The sequence below is a fragment of the Rhinolophus ferrumequinum genome, chromosome 7, assembly GCF_004115265.2.
Source record: "Rhinolophus ferrumequinum isolate MPI-CBG mRhiFer1 chromosome 7, mRhiFer1_v1.p, whole genome shotgun sequence".
In the NCBI taxonomy this organism is placed as follows: Eukaryota; Metazoa; Chordata; class Mammalia; order Chiroptera; family Rhinolophidae; genus Rhinolophus; species Rhinolophus ferrumequinum.
Window position 1 is genome coordinate 91,038,024 of NC_046290.1, and position 17,859 is coordinate 91,055,882.

At 55.1% G+C, this 17,859-nt stretch overlaps 1 protein-coding gene across 1 annotated transcript; it reads right to left on the reverse strand.

Moving 5' to 3' along the window:
* Positions 1–1,467: 1,467 nt before the first annotated feature.
* Positions 1,468–17,182, reverse strand: EPHB4 (EPH receptor B4). The gene is made up of 17 exons (XM_033110151.1): positions 16,665–17,182; positions 13,843–13,913; positions 13,328–13,615; positions 12,280–12,676; positions 11,395–11,550; positions 10,890–11,222; positions 10,437–10,561; positions 9,916–10,081; positions 8,723–8,825; positions 8,452–8,516; positions 8,223–8,336; positions 7,877–8,124; positions 5,158–5,373; positions 4,733–4,882; positions 4,131–4,324; positions 3,792–3,947; positions 1,468–2,588 (listed from the first exon to the last, which is right to left on the reverse strand). The coding sequence occupies exons 1-17, from the start codon at positions 16,714–16,716 to the stop codon at positions 2,459–2,461; spliced, it is 2,964 nt and encodes a 987-aa protein (XP_032966042.1). The 5' UTR covers positions 16,717–17,182; the 3' UTR covers positions 1,468–2,458.
* Between the last annotated feature and the right edge of the window lie 677 nt (positions 17,183–17,859).

Consider the following 17,859-nt stretch of genomic DNA (forward strand, 5'->3'; position numbering starts at 1 on the left):
GCTTATCCTCCAAGATGACCAGCCTTGCAGCCACCTTCTTTTAAGGAAGTGAGACCTAACCTGGGTGGGGAAAGGACACTGGGGAGGGAGGGGTGACACTGGCTAAGCCACCCTTCCCCTTAGCTGGGGGGAAGAGCTCACACTCAAGCTGCGAGTGGCAGGCAGGTTCAGGGGTTCTAGAGCTGGGCTGGCCATACTTGAACCTGGTATTGTGGGGCTTCCTGCTGCAGGTCTGTCCAGACCTTCACCTGGTCTTTAATCCTTTGTGTGTTCTTCATCTATGCCCTGTTTGCTTGACCTCTGTTCCTCCCCTGGCCAGCTTTGGTCACGTTCTCTAGCCCCGATGTCTGGTTGGCAGGGGAAGTGGGTAGCCTGGGTAGGCATCCTCCAGATACACTTCCTCCTTCTGGACCCAGACCCCCTCCATCCTTGGCAAGACAGTCCCTCCTTCCCCCTCTTTGAGGTACAAAATATAGTCAATATGTCATCAAGGGAGGGGACAGAGGATTCCAGAGTATTAGGGACTCCAGAGAGGCTTGTACAGGTAGGAAATTGGGGATGGGATTACTGCCTGAGGCTTCCAGGGCTGGGAAGGTAAGAGGCTGCGATTGAGGGCCCTGCACCAACCCCAACACGACAACAGGGGGCAACTGAGATACAGAAATGGCAGGGCTGCGCCAGCTAAATAAAACTGGCCTCATCTGGGGCTGCCCCTGCAGGTGTCCCAGAAGGAAGGCAGACTGGGGGCAAAGAAGTAAACAGAAGATGGTGAAAAAGACAATGGGGATTGATCCCGTCTTCATCTTCCTGTTTCAGAGAGAGAAGTGGGGGGAAGTAACTCAGATGGTTTCCCCCTCCCCTTCCCAAGAGGCTGGGAGAACCTGCCTGGGCAGCATCTTGAAAGGGGGAATTGTCCTCCCGACCCAGCCCAGCCTGTGTACGTATGTGGGGGGCCTTGTCCTCCACCTCAGCTCTCTGACCCTCCCCCACTGCCAGTGCAGACATTCCCCCCCCTCACCACCCCCCCCCCCCCGTTGCCTTTAAACCAACCTCAGCTGTCAACATCTGGTCTGCATCTGTCTCCTTCATCTGATTGGACCCCCACCCGTGGATGCCCCCCCACACACACTTCAGGGGGCTGTAGGGCAGAGCTGAGCCCAAGGCCTCTCCTGCCTCACACAGCCCTTTCCCAGGCCTAGAGAACCCAGGGCAGAGGAGTGAGGGGGCAGCCCCACCCCGGAGGTGCCCCAGGCTGTTGGCAGAGCCATCTGGAGCCGTTAGAAGCAGCTGCCAATGACTCATCTCCCACTGCCCCCACCCCACCACCTCAAACACACTCTGGGGTTGGGAACTAAGCACCCAGCCCCCCACAGCCTGGTCTCTAGACCTCCCAGCCCTCCATACCTAGACTCCACTCTCCTTAGAAGTCTAGTCCATCCCCCACTCCCAATCACACTCAGAGATGTGACACTTCCCTTTTTTTTTATTTATACAAAAAAAGAAATTGTTTTAAATATAATTTAAGAACCCCTCCAAGCACCGGTGTCTGTCTCTGGTTTCCACCACCACCTCACCCCCCCCACTCCCCCTCATGGACACAGCTTGGGGGTACCTGGGGGGGCAGGGAAATGTCAGGGGCTTGTGGCGTGACCAAGGCACTCTTCTGGAAATAGACACAAGGATGGGTCCCTGTTTCAATGTGGGCAAAGGAGGCGATAATGAAACAGGTCCCCTCCAACACAAAGTTATGACAAGGATGGTAGAAAAACAAAACAAAAAACAAAAACGGAGGTGGGAAGGGAAGGAAAAATAAGACCAAAAACAAAAAATAAAACTCAAAAACCTTCAATATGAAGGCAGCTGATGGGGGCGGGGGGCATTTACAAGGGAAAACTGAGTTCGGTGGAGACAGCAGCAAGGATGGGACATCCATGTCCAATGATTCTGTCACTGAGCCATGCACGACACCCCTTCCTGCCTCCTGCCGCGGCGCTCCACTCCCGAGCTCACAGGCTTGTTACCCTCTTCTCTTTGGTCTGCAAGGTCTGCAGGGCTGTGGCCCTTCAAGGTGAGGAGGGGCACCTGCGGGCCCTAATTGGGGATCCGAGGGAGTCTGTGGGGATTGCATCCAACCACCCCTGGGAAGTTGGCAAATTATGGGTACTTCCTCTCCCTCTGGTCATACCCAATCCTGAGGGAAAGGGTCCCACACTCTTGGTGTGGGGTTCCTCACCTGGGGGGCATGTTATTTCTAACCTCCCACATGGCAGAATCCCCAAATCCTGTCTCTCCAAATTGCCAGCTCCCCACCCCCATGGGTTCAAAGTGCAATCCAGTGAGGCGCAGGGATGGGGCCTCTTGGGACCCCACCCGACTCTGCCCAAAAAAGGGGAGCTGTGTCCCCGGCGTGGGAATTCCAGCAGCTCCAGAGCTGTGGGGCCAGGCGAGGAGGTGCAGGTCAGTACTGGGGGGCTGGTGCTCCTGACCCACCCGATGCTCCAGGTTTGGCTTGGGACTTCATGTGCTGTACACTGGCCAGGATTTTCTTCTGGTGTCCTGCCAGAGTGACTCCAATTCGGAGCAGGTCCCTGGGGGAAGAACGGAGAGCAAGGTGAGGCCAACAAGCTCTTGGGGGAGCTCTCCTAGCTTAGCAGCAGAAACCTGGTCACTGCCTCCGGACTGTCAGCCAATCAGAAAGGCCAGTGTGGGAGTGAAGCATACGTCATAGTTGCCGGGTAGTTTCCGGAGGATTTAAGAGCCAGGCCGCAGGACTGCGCAGCCGCAGTAGGGGTTGGGGCTAGGTATCCCGCAGGCCGGGGCCGAGGGGGCTGGGTAGAGAGGCAGAGAGCGGGGAGGTAGGGGCTGCAGCTTGGATGCTCCAGCAAGGATTAAGGCGGAGAACTGGAGAAGGGGAGGAGGAAAGAGAGAGAAAGGCCCACAAAGTGAGGTTGGGGGAAGGGGCTGCACAGATTGCTTTACAGAAGAAAGGAGAAGTCAGAAGGAAAAGGCCAGAGAGAGGAAGGGCTGGGTGGAGAGGAAAGGGAGGGAAGGGGGGAAAACAAACTGCCTCCCCCCTCCATCCTGAAGCCTGGAGACTGAGATAAGAAAAAAAAAGAAGAGGTGGGAAATGGAGAGCAAGAACCTGTGTCAAGGCGAGGCTGGAACAGTTTGCGAGGAGAGCACCCAGACCCAGTGGAGCAGACGAGCCTGTGACCTGCCCCACCAGGGAGAGGGCTTCCTGGACCCTGGTTCCAGGTTTCTATTCCTTCTATTTCTGTTATGCAAATCTAGGGCCAGAAGAGGCCTTGGGAGTGAAATGGAAAGGCAGAAAGGATAAGTACCAAAGAGAGGCCAACTAGGGAAAAACTGTTTGGGAAGCACTGGAACCATAAAACCATTTAACATTAAAGCTGGAAAGGTTCTCCAAAACCTAGTCCAATCTTCTCCTTTTATGGGTGGGAAAACATCCAGAGTTGACACATTGTTAATGTGAGAGCAGGGTCTGGAATGTAGATAGATGCACAAAGATAGCTACAGATTGCCAGGCGGAGAGCAAGATGGCCCAGGGCTGAGATGGTGCAAGGGGGTGAGGCGGGCATAGCTGGCCTGGAAGATTCCCTGGGCTGTCAGCCCCAGCAGCTGTTATTGCTTTGGGGGGACTCTAGAAAACAATTGACACCAGGAGCTGATCCCAAAGGCCCCTGCTGAACGTGTGGGCCAGATTCAGATCCCCAGGTGCCCCTCTGACTGCTTGGCTCTGACCCTCATCTTCAGCTCCTGCCACGACTTACTCAGCGGAGATTTGGCTGACCAGCTCGAAGGAGCCAAACCCAGCAGCTGCAAAACTTTCTTCATATCTTCCCATCTTGATGGCTCGAAGCCACTCACCCACAGAGCCAAAAGCTGAGTAGTGGGGCTGCCGCTGATCCAGGAGTGGGTGTGAGGCCCTAGGAGGAAAGGATGGGGAGGATGGACTGAGTACCAGGGCCGTGTTGGCGGGTGACGCTGAGCCCAGCTTTGGAGAGGCAGACAGGGACAATCCACACCAAAAGGGGCAGGTACTTTTTGGGGGAAAGGGAGGTTCTCGGGTGTAGGGGTGGCGGAGTGTAGGAAGGAGGGCCCATTCTCACCCGCCGTTCTCCCTGGCTACAATTTTGAGGCTGGCAGGGTTCCGGATCATCTTGTCGAGGGCGCTGACCACCTGGGGGAAGCGGGGCCGTGCATTCCGGTCCTTCTGCCAACAGTCCAGCATGAGCTGGTGCAGGGATGTGGGGCAGTCCGGGGGAGGAGGCAGCCGATAGTCCTGTTCAATGGCATTGATCACCTGGAATGACAGAAGCACTGGGTGAGGATGTCCAGGGAGAATGAGGATGCCAAGGGACACCAAGGAAATGGTAACTTAGCAGATGTTGGGATGAGTGCTACAGCCCCCCCAAATGGTAAATATGGGGGTCTTCCTGGGTAGGGCCCAGGTTGGCTGTGGCTCAACGCCCCAGCAGCACTTGGGCTATGGTCCAGATGTGTAACCTCTCCACTGGCCCTCCATCCCTCCCAACTGTGCCTTTCTGTGGCCAGACATGTTGTATCAAACTCTGAGGTACAAAGATTAACTCTTCTTTGTGCCACCCCCATCATCTCAAGGACACAGCAGCGATGAGCTCTCTGGGAACACCACCCCATATCCCAGGTGAGGCCATTCCAAGAAAGCTTCATAGGACTGTGGGCCACTTACATCCTGATTACTCATATCCCAGTATGGCCGTTCCCCAAATGACATGACCTCCCACATCACAATCCCGTAGCTCCAGGCATCACTGGCAGATGTGAACTTCCGGAATGCAATGGCCTCAGGGGCTGTCCATCGGATGGGAATCTTTCCTCCCTGAAGATGAGGAAAGCAAAGATGAGCTGAGGGTCTCACAGGACCCAGGCACTCTGACCCTGGCCTTCACTTTTCCCCCAGCTCAAGCCTTTTTTCTTTCTGGGTCCAGCTTCCCAACTCCATTCTTTTCCTGGACACCCAGAAATTGAGTTCCCTAAGCTGACCACCCCCTCTGTGGTCTGCTCCTACATCCTGTCCCTGGATCAGACCCGTCAAACCCCCAGCCTCCCACCTTTCCAATCTTCCTAGTTCCTATGTCAGTCCTCCAGCCTCACCAGAGAGCTCGTGTAGGTGGGGTCGGAAGAGTTCTCCTCCAGGAATCGGGACAGGCCGAAGTCAGAAACCTTGCAGACCAGGTTGCTGTTGACCAGGATGTTGCGTGCAGCCAGGTCTCGGTGGACGTAGCTCATCTCAGCAAGGTACCGCATGCCTGAGGCAATGCCCCGTAACATACCCACCAGCTGGATGACGGTGAACTGTCCATCGTTCAGCTGGAGACCAGACAAGGGAGAGGGGCATGGTGAGGACAGGTCACCCTCCGTTCCCCCTTTCTTCCACCTTCTGAATCGCATTTGGCACTTCCAGACCCATCTCACACTCACCTGTAGAGCAAGCCCATGGACTTCCCAGAAGCCCTCCTGCCTTCTCTTACCCTAAGTTCTCTGAGCTCTTACTATCCTCTAATGACACAATGCTTATAACTGTTCCTGTTTCAAATATATGCATTCACTCTCTTAATTAGATTGTAAGGACAGATTTAACAATTTTTCTTCCATTTAACCTAGTGTGAGGCTTTGCACCCAGAAAATACTCAGCAAATGCTTTTGGTCTAATATGTTCTTTTTATTCAACAGCAACAGAGTTCTGACAATAGTGTGCTCTGAGCTACCTGTCTGGTGGAGATGCTTTTGTGCTGATCCAGCCAAAATCATGCTCGGCCTTCTTGGACCAACTGAGAGAACAGTGAGGAATCTGGGTATGATCAGTAACCAGAGAACCAAAACCAAGGTCTAAATCTTGACCTTGACCTTTACAGTTTGCTCTTACCAGGTAAGCCAACCAGTCATGGATGGTTAACTAATCCCATCTTCTGAATTCAGTTAGCATGCAGGGGACCCTCGGCAGCCCTGCAGGGCCAGGGACACAGAGTCCAAAAACTTAATTCTGAATCCATCCACCAAGCCTGCACCTACCCCAGGCCTTGAATCTTAGTTCGTGAAAACACCACTTGCCAGATACTCAGGATATAGACTTAGAGCTTCCGTGATTCCTTCCTTTCTCTCCCTCACCCTCCACTTACAATCCATTAGCAAATTCTGCTGGCCCTGCTCCCAAAATATATCCCAAATCCAACCATTTCTTTGAACCCCACTGCAATCCTCATGGCCTGAATGACTGCCAGTCTCCTCATTGGTTCCTGGCTTTCTTCCGCTCCTGTCCCCCAGCACCCGCCCAAGGAATCTCCTTGAATCACTTCACATGCCTACTGAAATCCTTCCAAAGTCTTCCCCTTGAACTTCTAATCAAATCCAAATTCCTGACAAAGGCCACAAAGCCCATGTGTCCAGGCCACCATCTACATCAGGCTCCACTATGGCTCCTCTGCTCCCTGGTTTCCGCCTCACCTGCCTTCCTGCCTCTTGAACATGCCAAGTTCCTGCCCACCCTGGGCTCTACTCTCTGCCCCCAACACACTTTTCTCCCTATCTTCTCAAGGCTGGCTCTTTCCCACCTACCCAAATGTCATCGCTTCTAACATACAGCCGCTTCTCCTCCCTGCACGGGATTTCTGTCTAGTACCAATGGCACAGCCGCCAGTGTCCACAGGGAGGGTCAGGTCATTGCACTACTCCAGGTCAACCTCAGCATCACTCAGGGTGGGAGCCAGGTGGCCTGTGTCTCCTGATGAGGTGCCATATGACGTTCACAGCACCTTCACTGTAGGCTGGCTACCAACGTTTAATTTTGAGCGTATCAAAATATTAGACATAGCTTCTCTTACAGGGAATACAGAGAAACAAGCTAAGTGACCCCACAGGGAAGAATCTGATAAATCCACAAGATGAGACATCCAAGGGGACAAAACAAATAGTCCAGCTCATCAAAATGTCAGGGTCATGACAAGGGACTCTCCTGGATTTGGAAGATGCTCAACAATGATAATCACTCAGTACAATGCTTGATCCTGAACTGGACGGTGCTTTGGATAAACCAGCAATAAGGGAGATTTTGGGGACAACTGGGGAAATGTGGATATCGACTGGGTATTAGAGGATACCAAGGAATTGTTGTAACTTTATCAAATGCACTGTTATTTTGCTATGTAAGAAAATGTTTTGATTTTTTTAAAAAAAATGCATCGTAAAGTTAACAAAATAATAAAATTCATTGGGTGGTGAACACACAATGGGATTTGTAGATGGTGGAATACAGAATTGTACACCTGAAATCTATGTAATTTTACTAACAATTGTCACCCCAATAAATTAAAAAAAAAAAATTCAGTAAAGCCTGTTAAAGTGACAAAAGTAAAATAAGCTCTTTTCCCTCATCACCAGCCACTTTCCCATGATCCTGTTTGTTTTCATATCTGAAACTACCTGTTTACTTTTTATAAAAGCTTGCTTACTTGCTAATTTTCAGCCTCCCCCATTACAATGTCAGCTCCCCCAGAGCAGAGGAGATGTTCATGGCTTTATTCCCGGGGCTGAGGATACTGGCTGGTGCACAAGGAAGCACTCAGGAAATATTTGTCAAAAGGATGGAGGATGACCTCTTGTATGTCAGGGTCAGCTGCCTCACAGAGGTCAGTTCCACCCATGGCCTAAGGAAGGGCCAGTCCCAGCGACTCCATCTTTTCTGAAGGGAGAATGAAGGGCAGGGGGAAGTGATGTGGGATCCATGCTCTGTCCTGGGTTCTGAGCTCCTTGGCTGCACTGGGGGAGGACAGGTGGAGTACAGGTGGATGTGAAAGGCTGGGGGCAGGGGGCTCACCCGCAGGAAGGAGTCCAGGGCACCGTTCTCCATAAACTCAGTGAGGATCATGACGGGTACACTGTTGGTGACCACACCCTCCAGACGGATGATATTGGGGTGCTCGAACTGGCCCATGATGGAGGCCTCGCTCAGGAACTCCCGCCGCTGCCGCTCTGTGTAGCCGCCCTTCAGGGTCTTGATGGCCACACAGCTCTCCTTCTTCCCTGGGGCCTTGAGCCGCCCCCGGCACACCTCCCCAAACTCGCCTATAGGACGGATGCCAAGGGTCCGCATTCCTGGTCTGGCCCTCCCTTCCCTGCCCACCCCATCCCCCTCCCGGGTACCCAGGGATCTTTCCTCTCACCTGCGCCAATCACCTCTTCAATCTTGACATAGGAGACATCAATCTCTTTTGCAAATTCCCTTACAGCCTCATTAGGGTCTTCGTAAGTGAAGGGGTCAATGTAGACCTTAGTACCTGAGGAATCATTCAGGGCCCGTTAGCCAAGTCACTTCTCCTGTATTCAGATACCCTTAATTCTTGGCTCACATCCTTGCCCCGGTCCTGTTTCCTTCAGGAGAGGCCTACCCACCGTGCCCGATGAGATACTGTCCGTGTTTGTCTGAGTATTCAGCTTCTCTCCCACTGCTCTGCTTCCTGTAGCCAATGGGGAAGAAAAGGTAAATCAAGTCACATATGTATGTTCCCAGAGGGACAGGACGGGAAGAGAGAAGCAAGGATCGGAGAAAGTTCCAAGTGAAAACAGGCTCCTGGGGCATTGAGGGAGGCTTGCCCTGGAGCAAGAGGGCAAGTGGCCATCCATACAGGTTTCCCAGGGGCCTCCAGGTGCCTGGAACCCTCACCTGAGGCAGAGGACGGCGATGACGATGACCACCAGGACCAGCACCACACCCACGACCGCAGTGCCTGCAATCAGGGCCAGCTGCTCCCTCCAGCTCTCATTCTCTGGGGGAGAAAAAACACAATCAGGAGAATCCGACCACCCCTGGGGGCCCTGCACCAGCCTCGTGGATGAGCTGTGGTTTCCTGAGAACAGTGTGGCAGGTGGGGAAGACAAAGGAGAGCCAGGGTTGGGGAAGCACAGTGGTTTTCAAACTGCTTTCCACAGGCCGTGGGCCCCTCTAAGACCCCTCAGGGCAAGGGAGGAAGTTTCCCAGCCTTATTACTGCCAGAGTGGGTTTGACCATGTTCTGTTATAGATTCTGGAGACCACAAAAAGTCCCATATGAACAAAAGATTCCAAAGGCTAAATAAAAATGAAAGGGTTAATAGCCCTAAAATGGAAAAAACCCAGATGTCCATCAATGGATGAATGGATAAATAAAATGTGCTACAGACACACAGTGAAATATTTTTCAGCCATAAAAAAAATGAAGCACTAATACATGCTACAACATGGATGAACCTTGAAAACAGGGCAAGTGAAAGAAGCCAGTCACCAAAGACCACATATTATATGATTCCATTTGTATGAAACGTCCAAAATAGACTGATCCAGAGACAGAAAGTAGATTAGTATTTGTTGGGGTTGGGTAGTGATGGAAAGGGTATGGGGTCTCTTTTGGGAGTACTGAAATGTTTTAAAATTAATTGTGGTAATGGTTGCACAACTCTGTGAACATATTAAACGCCAATGAATTGTACACTTTAAGTGAGTGAGTTGTATGCTTTGTGAATCTTAAGTCAATAAAACTGTTTAAAAAAATCGAAAGGTTTAGAAAGCCACTGGGCCAGCATATTACAACTAACGGGTGTCACCTCACTTAATCCTTGGAGCCCTGTGAGACAGACCTTATATTCTCATTTTTTTCGGATGAGAGCTGGGGCTCAGGAGTCGTTTTTGCTAAAGGTCACACAACTGGAAGGCTGCTGAGCAGGTCTTCACACCCAGCTGCTGGTTTGGGTTTCTGCATCCTATGCTCTCCTCACCAGGCCAAAATGCCTTGAGGTTGAGCTGAAGAGGAGCATGAGGGTGTGATTTTGGGGCTCCTTCAGGGGCAGCACTGCCCACCCATGCCCTGTTCCCCAGGCTCACCGTCCAGCTGGGTCTGGCTATGGTGCTCCTGGCCGAAGGGTCCGTAGCCAGCCTCAGAGCGTGCCCGCACCTGGACCAGGTAGCTAGCTCCTCGCTTCAGCCCCCGCAGCTCCGCCCGGTTTTCTGACGTCTTCAGGAACCGCACACTGCTGGGGCCCTCTGCACCCTGTCCAGGAGGGGCTGGGCGTAAGTCGAGGCCCCCCGTTTCCAATGCTCTTCCCACCTCCTCCTGCCCTGCGCCCCCATCACTAGCATCTCGGTCCTGCTGCGTGGCGGGTGAGGCCTCTGTGATCACTAATGTGTACTGTGCTGAGCATTTTGCATCCATTGTCTCATTCAATCCTGGCAGCAACTATTTTACACATGGGGACACTGAGCTTAGAGATGCGAAAGGGCCGGTCCAAGGTCACACAGCTAGTAAGTGGCAGAGCTGAAATTCGAGTGCCTGCAATTCAAGTGTCCTACCCAAAGAGCATGTCCCACTGCCCATCCCCACCCCTGGGGGCAGGGCCTGGTCTCACCTTCTCGTGGTACTTGACCTCATAATCCAGCACTGCTCCACTGGGTGCCCGGGGAACAGCCCATGCCAGGCTCAAGCTACTGGGTGATGACCGTGTCACCCGGATGTCAGACACTGGGGGCGGCACTGTGAGAGACAGGATGCGTTGGGGGTTCTTCTGCATGGCAGGTCTGTCCCTTACCTTTCCCAACTCTTCTGTTGGCTACACTTGTCTTGGTCCTTCAGCTGTTTCAAGAACTCCTTCTGGCTCTTTCTGCCCCATCCTCAACTCTCCAGCCTGCCTTTGCATCTTTTTCACTCTCTTTCTGTCTTTTGCCCCCAAAGCCCTGAGCTTCCACACTTCTTGGGGATCCCACTCCATAGCCTCTGCCTTTTATTCCTTTAGGCCTCGCTGGCTTCTCCCACCAACCTCTCTCCCATCCGACCATGGGCTGCCCTCAGCCTCCAGTCTCACCCTCACGGTCAGTGGTGACATTCACAGCCTCAAATGGGACCGGCCCAGTGGCTAAGGAGGATACCCCGTTCAAGGCAGCGACCTCGAAGGTGTAGGTGAAGTCAGGACGAAGCCCACGAATTGCCACCCAGGGCTCCACCAGGTCCCGGGGGCCAGGGTCAAAGGTCAGGTCTCCTCCACAGGGTGTGCAGGACCCTCCAGGACGGCACTCGCGGCAGCGGAGTGCGTAGGTGAGGTCCTTCCGGCCACCTGACTCGAGGGGGGCACTCCACTCCAGGCGCAGGGATGAACCGTTCAGGCGGGGAACCACGCTTCTCGGAGCGGACGGAGGGGCTGCAAGAGACCAGAGAGTCAGACAGAGGTGGAGCAGATGCAAGGGTTGGGCAGTGGGACAGATGGGCAGCCATACTGACTTGGCTGGGCACCGGTAGGCCAGGGGCAAGAGAAGGCCTGGGAGGATGGGGGCTAGGGTGGGGGTCTACCCCACGGGTCACTGGTCACTTACTGGTACAGGGCGAACCCTGGGGGTCTGTGTTGGCCCGGAAGTACCCGAGGCGGCACTGGCAGAAAGGTGCGCTGATGGCGTTGGAGTGGCTATTGGCTGGGCATGGCTGGCAGGACCCCTCCCCAGACAGGGGCTTGAAGGTGCCCTGGGCACAGGCTGAGAGAGAGAAAGCGTTCATCAAAACATGCATCAAAAACATGCTCTTAAGGTTGGATGAAGTATGAAGGGGGAAGCAGGACAGGAGGAGTTCAGAAACCTCACCTCTAATAAGAAGAGGTGACCTTCTCCAGATCAGGGATCAACCCTGACACCACCCCCCAGACCCTTGCTCAGAATAATTTTAAATACACACCACAAAATATACAGAATTACAAAGGAAACCAAGTAAGTTGAAATACAATGATCAAAGTATGAAGTCTGGGACATAGAAATGTGTGCGCTTCTTTGTTAACAAGGTATAGCAGCCAATATAACAGCCACGATAATACTGAAGTGGTGAGGAGCAAACACAGTATTTGACATTCTTGCCTCATCTGTCATAATGGGCTGTGAAAATACCCAGGAACCATAATGAACCAGAATAGAGATGCCTTTGTCCTCTGAGCCCAACAAGGTCCCCATATCTGAGGACAGCCCTGGATCCCTGGGCAACTTCCCATGTCCAGAAAGGAGTGGATGTAGTTAGGAGAGAGTGAGGAAGTGAGAAAGGGCTCAGAACTGTGCTGGGGGGCATGGGGGTGGGGCAGGGAATGGATGAAAAAAGGCCCTCCAGGAACAGAGTGCCCAGGAGAGCAAAGAGTGTTCAAAATGGAAATTTAAGAAGTGGATCCAAGAATAGGGTCCATCCCCACATGGATGGCCAACGAGGGACATGTCAACCCTCACCTCGGCACCTGGTATTCCCCTCGGCAGCCTCAAATCCAGGAGCACAGCTGCAGCCAGTGACTGGCTGCTCGGCCCACTGGCCATCCTCCCGGCAGTAGAGGCTGGGACTGGGGCCAGGGGCAGGGACGGCATCAGCCACGCAGCTCCCTGCCACAGGCACCACAAGCTCGCGAGGCACAGTCTCCGAGAAGCGGGTGAGGTTCACAGTCAGCTGGGCGCACTTCTTGTAGAAGAGGTGCAGGGACAGCAGGGCCATGCAGGCGCCCTGGTCCTGGAAGGCCAGGTAGAAGCCAGCTTTGCTGAGTGGGCCCAGGCGCAGCGTCTTGACATTCACCTTCCCGGTGGCCTCCGCCCCAGGGCGCTTCCGGGTCAGGTGCTCAGCAGCCACTGTGTCTACCTGCCAGGTTGGAGAAGAGACTCACTGTTGCTATCCTCCACTCTCCAAGGACCCAGGGGACTGTCTTCTTCTTCCTAGCTCATCCTCTCCCTGACCTCCTGGGTTCCTGTTCCAGAACCTTCTCTCCACACTTTCCTGCAGGCCCTAACATTGTCCATGAATACTTGCTGTGCTCCTACAATATGTCTAGCCTCTGTCCTGTACTCCCTTTCTGTTCACGCACATTTATCAACACCTACTCTATGCCAGGTCCTGAACTCAGTGCCGAGGAAACAGTAATGAAGGTAACACAGATAAGTTATAAAGTATGGTAAGTGCTACCACAGGTGGGACCCCAGGGACGGGCGCCTTAGCAAAGGCATCCCAGGGGAGACCTCGGAGCTGGAACTTAGAAGACAAGTAGTAAGTGGGTAAAAGATAGAGAGAAGGCATTCTAGGGTGAGGAGTGGTAGGAAAAAGGGGGAAATGTAAGGTGTCCCAATATAGTGGAGTAGAATGACTGAGGGATCTCCCCTGGGGCCAGGCCGGCGGCCCAATTGCACGCTGCTGTTCTACCTAGCAGACCACCTTCTTCCCTTGGATGTTCACCTTGGATGTTCACCTCTGTTGCCTCTAAACCACAAACCTGCCCAGCTTCAGGCGCCCGGGTACCTTGATGTAGGGATTCTCCATCCAGGCTGGTGTGAGTGCCGTGGCCGTGTCAGCATCGCTCTCGAAGTAGAAGACGGTAAACGTCTCCTTGCAGGAGCGTCCAGCCCCGGGCAGGGACAGGCACTCAAGCATGGTGAAGCGCAATGTGGCATATACGTGGACAGCACCTCGCCGTGGGACCCAGCCGGTACGCAGCCAGTGGGCCAGGCCTGGGGCCCGCTTCATATCACACACCTCGTAGGTCCTAACGCTGTGCTGCTCCTCATCCAGACCGCTCAGCTCCTCCCACTGTGGGGAGAAGGAGGTCAATGTGGGGGCTGCTGAAAGGGGTGAAGGTCAATGGGTGGGTGTTTGTCATGAGCAGGAGGACTGAGGGAGGGGACCTCTGAGAGCAAGAGCTCAGAGGACACATGTTCCCACTGCTGTGATCTAGGAGAGCAGTTAAACAGTTAGCATTGGTGCCCCTCAGCCCTCAGTTTCCCTCCTGAACTCCAGCTCCTGGGCCCAGCTCTTACCTGCCCGTCCACTTGAGGGAACGTCACCCACTTCAAATCAGCAGTTTCCAATTTTGTGTTCAATAGGGTCTCTAAGACAGACAGACAGACAGTCAATCAGCACTTGGGGGAGACACCAGGAAGACCAGGTCCATGGGAACAGAGACAGGTGGGTCCTCTTAGCTCCAAGCTGGAGGAGCCAGGCAGACTGAGACAAGAGAGGAGGGAAGCAAGCCCTGCCCTCTGCACCCCCCCCCCATTTCTGGCCTCTTTCTCTGAATGTCAACCCCACCCCTAACAGCTGGCAGTCTCAGGCTGCCCCCTCAGGACTCCCAGATCTAGCCCTAGGTGAACACTATGCCCTAGAGGGAGAGAAGCAAACACTGGAAGGGGAGAAGAGCAAACAGCTCAGAAAGGGTTAAACTAGAGCCCTGACCTGGCCCTGACCCTGTGGTGGGCAAAAGGCATCAGGCAAGGGAACACCCCTCCCTACTGGCCTGCCACAGCCTCCACAGTCCCTTCCCCAATCCCAAAGTTGCTGCCTCCCTGCCCCCAACTCTACTCCTCTTCCACGTCCCCACCCCCACTGGTGACCCAACACTCCAGTCCTACAGATCCTGGAAGGGGGTGCTCAGCTCCTGAGGCTCAGCCTTGACCCCCATCCCCTCCCCCTTAGCTCGCTGCTGTCAAAGGAGGAAGTGCTGGAGGCCAGGACGCTTGGGTTCCCTCCCATCCCGGTCCCTGCCAGGAGAGGCCTCACATCTGGATTTGGTTATGGGAGGGAAAAGGGGAGGAGACTTTAGGGGTGTGTGTATGGGGGGGAGAGAACACACCTGGCTCTGCTAGGCCTGGGGGAAGGGCGTTGGGGGAGCGGTGGGGCTCTGGCGGAAAGGGGGGATTAGGAGAACTGCACAGGCCCAGGCAGTGGAGGGAGGGTAGGGGAATCCCCTTGGAAGCCAGGGCAATGTGGGGGGCCCGGGGGCTGGCCCTGAGAGTAGCAGAGTGGGGACCTCCAGGCAGCCAGCAGCACACCTGGGACCAGGCCCCCCTCTCCTCCATGGGGGCTGCTATAGACCAGGGAAGGCAGGAGGGTGGGGCAGCCTCCTCCCAGGGACCAAGGGATGTCTATGAGGGCAAGGAGTCAGGCAGGACCCCAGCCAGCCCCAGGTGAGGCTCTGGCCCCCATGGGTGGTGGGAGATAGGCCAGCATGCTGGGGACAGGATGCCCGGGTTCTGGGAAGGGGGTGGATAGAGGTTGCCGTCTCCACCCTCCATTGTTCCAGCCAGGATAGTGTTTTCCTGTCTCCAATTTACACACTGTCTCTGTTTCAGGGCAGTCCCCAGCACTCTGAGCAGCTCACTTTCTTTCACACTATCTTGGTCTCCCCTCCTCCAGCTCTCTTTGATCTGTCAGTTCCCTTGCCTCTCACCTCTCTCTCCCCAGCTCTCTGTCCACCCCCATTTCTCTTTCAGTCTCTCTCCTCCGTTTTCTGTCTCCCACCTTTCATCTTCACTGGGACACACGGTCTTCAATAAATTACTTAACTCTTCTAAGCCTCAGGCTCCTCATCTGTAAAATGGGACAACAATCCCTCCCACCCCCAGGGCTATGGGAACCAAGAAATATAAAGCCCTCAGCACTGGCCTGGAGCTTGGAAAGCACTTCGGTAACAGGAATCAGAAGTGATTCCCTTTTCCTCTTTGCATCTTTCCTTCCCTCTCATCCCACTTCATCCTGGTGGGTTTTCTCTCTGCTCTGCCTTTCTTTTTCTTTCTCTCTCCCACAGTTCTTTACCCTTCTTTCTCTGAGCCAGACCAGTCTCCCCTCTCCTTACACCCAGCCTTTGATCCCCAGCCCAGAGCAGCACTGCCCAGCCTGGGGGAAAGGGGTTTCTAACTGCCTTTGATTCTTCCTCCTCAGCAGCCCCCCCCCCCCACGGTCCCCTCCCCAGAGACCCCTTTGATTCCAAGAGATGAAGGGGGGGGAGAAGACAGCTCATTGAAAGGAGATTAGGGCCTTTAGGAGGAGGGTTTATAAGGCTCTTGGTTCCCCCTCTAGGGGGTGAGGTGAGGGGAGAGACTCATAGATGAAGGAACATTTGGAGGAGGATATAGAAAAATTAGAAATTTATAGAGACTAGGAGGTGGTCGTTTGGCTGAGTTAGGGTGACACGGGCTGCACAGGTCAGTTTCTGCTGGCCTACAGAGTTGGAGGAACGCCAGCTTGTCTAGCACTTGGGCAGGGCTGGGGTCTAGAAAGCATTTAAAGGGCTGGGGTGCAGCCTGGGGTAACCACGAAGGGGGCCTCTTTGCCGCAGGGGCAGTGGCTTTGGAAGAGATTTGGGGGTTTGGAGTGTGAGCGCAGAAGGTGGCCATCCTGACAGAGACGTGTGGAATTGTAGCATCAAGGTGTGAATGCTAAGAAATGAGGGATGGGGGCAGTTTATGGCCTAGCACAAAGATCTGCCTTGTCTGCAGTTGTTCCTCCAGAAAATTTTCCTCCTGTTTGGCGGAGTTGGGAAGAGGGACAGAAACTTTGGAGAGAGTTTTGAAGATTGGAGTAGGAAGAAAAGGAAAGGCTACCAAGGGCGTCCCTGGAGTCAGGAGTAAGACTGTGGGGAGTCGGGCCAGGGGCACGTCCCGGGACGGAGCCCTGCTCTATCTCTTTCCCAAACAAAAGAAAACTCCACTCCCCGCTGGGCCGCCTCCTCCCCGCCCCCCGCCCGGTCTAGCACTATTGGTCCGAAGTGTTCGGAGTTGGGGTAGAGAGAGGTCGGCCCCTCCACTCCGAGGCCCAACTTTGGGGGTCCCAGGAGTGGCGGGATGCCCCAAAGGAAACTCACCTTCTAAAGCGGCTGCGAGCGAAGCCCAGCAGAGCAGAGCCCGGAGCTCCATGGCGCCGCCTCACTCCAGTTGGATCGGATCCGAGTTTGGGGGGCACCAGCCCCCCCAGGTCTGAACCCCCTCCTGAGCGGGTAGACGTAGACTCCCCGCGCGCGACTCTCGGTTGGGGCCTCAGCGTGGGCCCATGAGGGCGCGCCCGGTACCGGGCAGTGGCGCCCAGGTGTGGCCCCGCGTCCCCGCCGCACGCAAAGGCGGGCAGACGCGGGGCGTCCTTGCAGGGAACGCGCTGGGCGGGCGCAGAGAGAGACGTGGCTGGAGTCGGGGTCCCTCCGGGGCCTCGGGGTCCCGCCCTGGCTGGCTGGGGGTGGGCCTGCCGCGCGCGATCTCCCCCCCTCCCTGGACTGGCGCTGCTCGCGCCGCGGGGCCGAATGCGCTCCTCGCCGGCAGGGAGGGTGGAAGCCCGAGCGGGGACGGAGCGGGAGGGAGGGAGACTGCGGAGCGGGGCCGGGCGGCTGGGGCTGGGCCGGGCTGGGACTGGGCCGGGCGGCGCCTGGCCGGGGAGGGAGGGGCGCCCGGGGGGCGGGGGAAGCCTCCCCCAGCCCCGGCTCGGTCTGGGGGCCCGGGCGCGCTGATTGGAACGCGCGCTGCTGAATAATTCATGAGGGAAGCGGAGCGGGGCGCCGAGTGGAGCTGGTCGGGAAGTTGGGAGAAAGTTTGGAGGGGGGGAGGGGCGGTGGGCACGGAGCCCGGGGACCGCCCAGACGTGCACAGTGGCTGTGCTCCCTGCCGGAGACCAAGCGTGTCCGGGCCGGGGCCCAGAGACCCCCGGGGCAGGCCCGAACCCGGCAAACACCAGGGAGCAGAGAAGCACACCCAGCAGCACCGAGGGCGGTACAGAGGTGCGAATCATTTTCCTGCGGACTTCGGATTCTTCTGGATGCGCCCACTTCCCCTAGTTGGCTCAGGGGACCGTGTTTTGGGGAAGCTTTTGAGGATGGAGGGTGGCCCAGCGGGCCCCAAGGCAGCGATCTCAGCTTAGAGAACCCTGGAGCGAACGTTCACACAATCATTCAACAAACATTAAGTATTGGGGACCCACTGTGTGCTCAACCTAGCGCTGAAAAATGTGGGGAGGGAGTGAAGCAACTGGGTTGAGATGGGGAGAAGTATAGAAAAATCTAGGAAGCAAAGGTA